This window comes from Perna viridis, chromosome 4 (genome assembly GCF_037379345.1).
Source record: "Perna viridis isolate PV_CMFRI_1.1 ecotype Kerala chromosome 4, ASM3737934v1, whole genome shotgun sequence".
Classification (NCBI taxonomy): Eukaryota; Metazoa; Mollusca; class Bivalvia; order Mytilida; family Mytilidae; genus Perna; species Perna viridis.
Window position 1 is genome coordinate 40,752,833 of NC_142448.1, and position 3,627 is coordinate 40,756,459.

At 32.9% G+C, this 3,627-nt stretch overlaps 1 protein-coding gene across 2 annotated transcripts; it reads right to left on the reverse strand.

The window, feature by feature from the left end:
- Positions 1 to 583: 583 nt before the first annotated feature.
- Positions 584 to 3,401, reverse strand: LOC148620091 (uncharacterized). Of its 2 annotated transcripts, none has more exons than XM_088580672.1 (2): positions 2,264 to 3,401; positions 584 to 1,882 (listed from the first exon to the last, which is right to left on the reverse strand). In XM_088580672.1, exon 2 carries the CDS (start codon positions 1,742 to 1,744, stop codon positions 584 to 586), a length of 1,161 nt encoding a protein of 386 aa, XP_088436798.1. In that variant the 5' UTR covers positions 1,745 to 1,882; positions 2,264 to 3,401. The 2 variants fall into 2 exon arrangements, with proteins under 2 accessions (XP_088436798.1, XP_088436797.1); XM_088580671.1 differs by having other exon boundaries at positions 2,233 to 3,401.
- Positions 3,402 to 3,627: the final 226 nt, after the last annotated feature.

Below are 3,627 nucleotides of genomic sequence, written 5' to 3' on the forward strand. Positions count from 1 at the left end.
TTAATCGTCATGACTGACATGGGTTTTAGCCTTAAGGGCTTTCTGTTTGTAGATTTAACTTTACCTACAATTGATTCGGTCAGAGTACTAAATGCTAAATTCCATTCTTTCGGAATACCTTGAGTATTATCCTCAGACATACACATATGGAAAAGCTTGATTATATTTGTCCCTACTACAATGGGAACATTCTGATTGTATTCAGTCGGAGAAACAACTAATAGAGGTACATAAACCTCATCTTGTGACATAAAACTGACCTTAACTTTGGCCTCGATATAACCTTGGTATGGCAAAACAGCGCCACCTGCTACATTGACAGTTAGACATAATTCACTCAGATCCCGTAATTCAGGTACTGGTTTCAATTTATTCAACATTGAGCTTGAAATTGTTGAAATCATTGAACCACTATCGATCAATGCCCTACATTTAACATTATTGACAATGATATTTGCCTCATTAGCTTTTCCAACCATTCTATCTAACAGACTTTGTTGATCTTTATCATAACTTTCTTTAGGACTAAAGGTTTCTGAAACCTTTTGTGTAAAGTCACGTGTTCGTCCTTCAACCGAGACCTTTATCCGTTTAAATTATCGGATTTATTCTGACCTTGGTTGTTGTAACTATTATTATAGTTTCCTCTACCTCCGAAACTACCTCTCTGACCTCTATTCGTACCTCTACTATTATAACCTCTATAACTTCTATAACCCTGTCCTGACCCTTTTCCATTTTGATTTTGTTTTTCATTTCTATTCGACTCTTTCAACTTTTTAAGTTCATCTTCAATAGATTCTATTTTCTTGTTCAGAGATTTCAACGATTTCGATACTTCATCTAGTTTATCTGATTGAGTAATCGAAGCTTGTTGTTGTATCTTTTTCTCAGTACTTTTAGACCTTTGATAATTAGATAAGTCAAGTTCTATTGATCTTATTTCTTTTCTTAACTGATCAAAATCCATTACAGTATCATACTTATATCTACTAGCATTTTTCAATGATGGATCTCTCAAACCAGACCAAAATTTTGACCGAAGCATCTCATTCTTAGCTGCAGGATTTATTTGACCCTTTTCAACAGCCAATTGTATCAAACCCTCTAATTGCATACCATATTCAGCAACTGATTGATTTGGTTGTTGATTTTCACTATAAAATCTCTGCAGTAATGCTTCACTACTAAACACATTCCCATAGACCCCTTCAAGTTTATCTATAATCTGGGACGGTGTAGCGTCATCGGACAATGAAAGTAGCAAACTTCTTGCTTTCCCCTTCAAAGACCCACGTATACTCTGTCGCAAAATAATATCGCTATAATTCCCTTCTCTAATAATACATCTGACTTCGTATTTCCATACGTCAAAATTCACTTCGCTTTTCTCTTCCCCAGAAAATATTGGTATTCTAGGTTTAGCTTGAGACACACCAGGATTATCATGTGCCATTGTGGCATGAAAATCATGAATAGGGGGTGGGGTATGTGTAGGCGTTTGCCTGCTCCTTACTGCTGGGTTACTAGTTACAAATGCAGAAGGAATATGTTTCATTCTATCGAACTCTTCAGATGTAACAACTTTGTAATCTGAATGTCGATTAATAATATCGATCATAAGAGCTATTTTCTCTTCACTAATACTTTCAATACTACTCTTTTGCTCTTCCTTGTGTGTCTCTTTGCCACCCGATGCCATAATAACTAATAGAGTTACTAAACTCAAATATAAATTCAACATGCAAAATGATCAATGAAAATGAAATGAACAATGATGATACTTACCAATAATCAGTCAATGTCAGTCGAAACTGTCGCGGCAGACATGCTTGAGAGTGATTACATCTACAGTGCTCAGTGTGCAGATTAATTCATAAATCTGATAAATATAATTAAAATATCAATATTCATAAAACATCAATACATAAACACATGTACACAATATAAATGAATAAAATTGTAAATATTTATGTTTCGGCAAAATGTCCTCAGTTGACCTGTCGCTGGCGTCTATACATCATATCATGTAACGCAAATTGCTTATCGGCAAATTAAAAGGAACTGCACATCGTTCGACTCCTATTACGGTATCGGACTGACTCCAGTTGCATACTGTTTGTAATTTCTTTCAATGTTACGAAACTATGTTTTGTTGAAATAAAGTCTGCGCAAATACATAAATGGTTTGTAATTATGTTGACTTTCCCACAATTAATCTAATTTTAATACTTTAACCATGTCTTCTCATAATTATACGGACGGCTAATTTGCTGGAATTCTTGTATGGATCCCAACCATTTTACCAATACCGTTTGTCGTGGTTCCGGAACATATGTGGTTAAAGTTGAAATTTGGTAATTTTAAGTTGTACCAATAAAGTTGTACCATTAAAGTAGTACCATTAATAAAGTTGTACCATTAAAGTAGTACCATTAATAAAGTTGTACCATTATAAAGTAGTACCATTAATAAAGTTGTACCATTATTACCATGGACTATAGCTGATCTCGGTGGAACCTCCATTTGTCGCAGGTCAAAATACAAGGGCCGGGACATCGGCAAAATATTTGTATTATGGCTGCATAAAAAGTCGTCCTGGTAATTTAACTTTATTCGTCTGAAAATAAACATATACATGTTTGCCAAATACAGCGTAACCTGAAAATAATGCACAAGATCTACACATTCCATAAATGTGTATTTACGGAGTATCGATGCACAAAAACTATCATTTGCCGATATTGAATGATAAACTAACATGAAATGAATGAACTATACGAATTTTAACTTTGCATAAATTTGTGAAAATGAATTACGGAAATTGAAATGAAATATTATTAAACTAAAGAATAATGATTATTGTCAAATTGAAACTATATGAATTCCAAATAGCTAAAACGTTTATCCAATTTACTTACTATCAATCTTATTAAACTTTATCTCATTGAATAATAAAGTTTCCAAATAAAATATTTTAGAAATGAAATAAATTTCTTAATCAATAAATATTCGTACCTGAACGGCGACTTGCGTCCTCCGTCGACTATTGTGGAGTGCGCAAATTTTCAATTGTTATTGATTTTATAATATTTTGTTAGTAAGACATGCAGTGCCCGTGGCGCGGGAATGTCGATACTGTATAAAGTCAAAATATAGTTCATGTCGTATTGATTAAATGTACGTCATGATGATTACAAATACATGTACGTCATGATGAATATGAATGAATGACGAATGATATGATGAGTGATTGATAACATATAAACAAAACATCCCCCTTCTAGATTATAAACAACTAATAATCTATCAAATTCAAGTACGGATCATATATGCATACGATCTACATAATAACTATATCAAATACATCCCCCCTTTACAATCTATACGGTGACATTTGTTTTTTGTTTTGTTTTGTTTTGTTTTGTTTATGGATTTGGCCTATAAAATTGGATCATTTCGCCTTGAAGAAACCACGTATTAGAAAGTCACATTTATCTTTAACAGTTTTAACTACGTTTTGTAGTTCTATATAATTTTAAAGCTTTTCATAAAATTGAAGAAAACATGTTTTGTATTAATTACTAGAGTAATCAAGGGAACCAAAGTTATAACGGTAATCAAAAG

What these genes read in the sequence shown, in the direction of transcription:
- LOC148620091 (XM_088580672.1), bottom strand. Translation starts at nt 1,744, where the DNA reads ATGTTGAATTTATATTTGAGTTTAGTAACTCTATTAGTTATTATGGCA.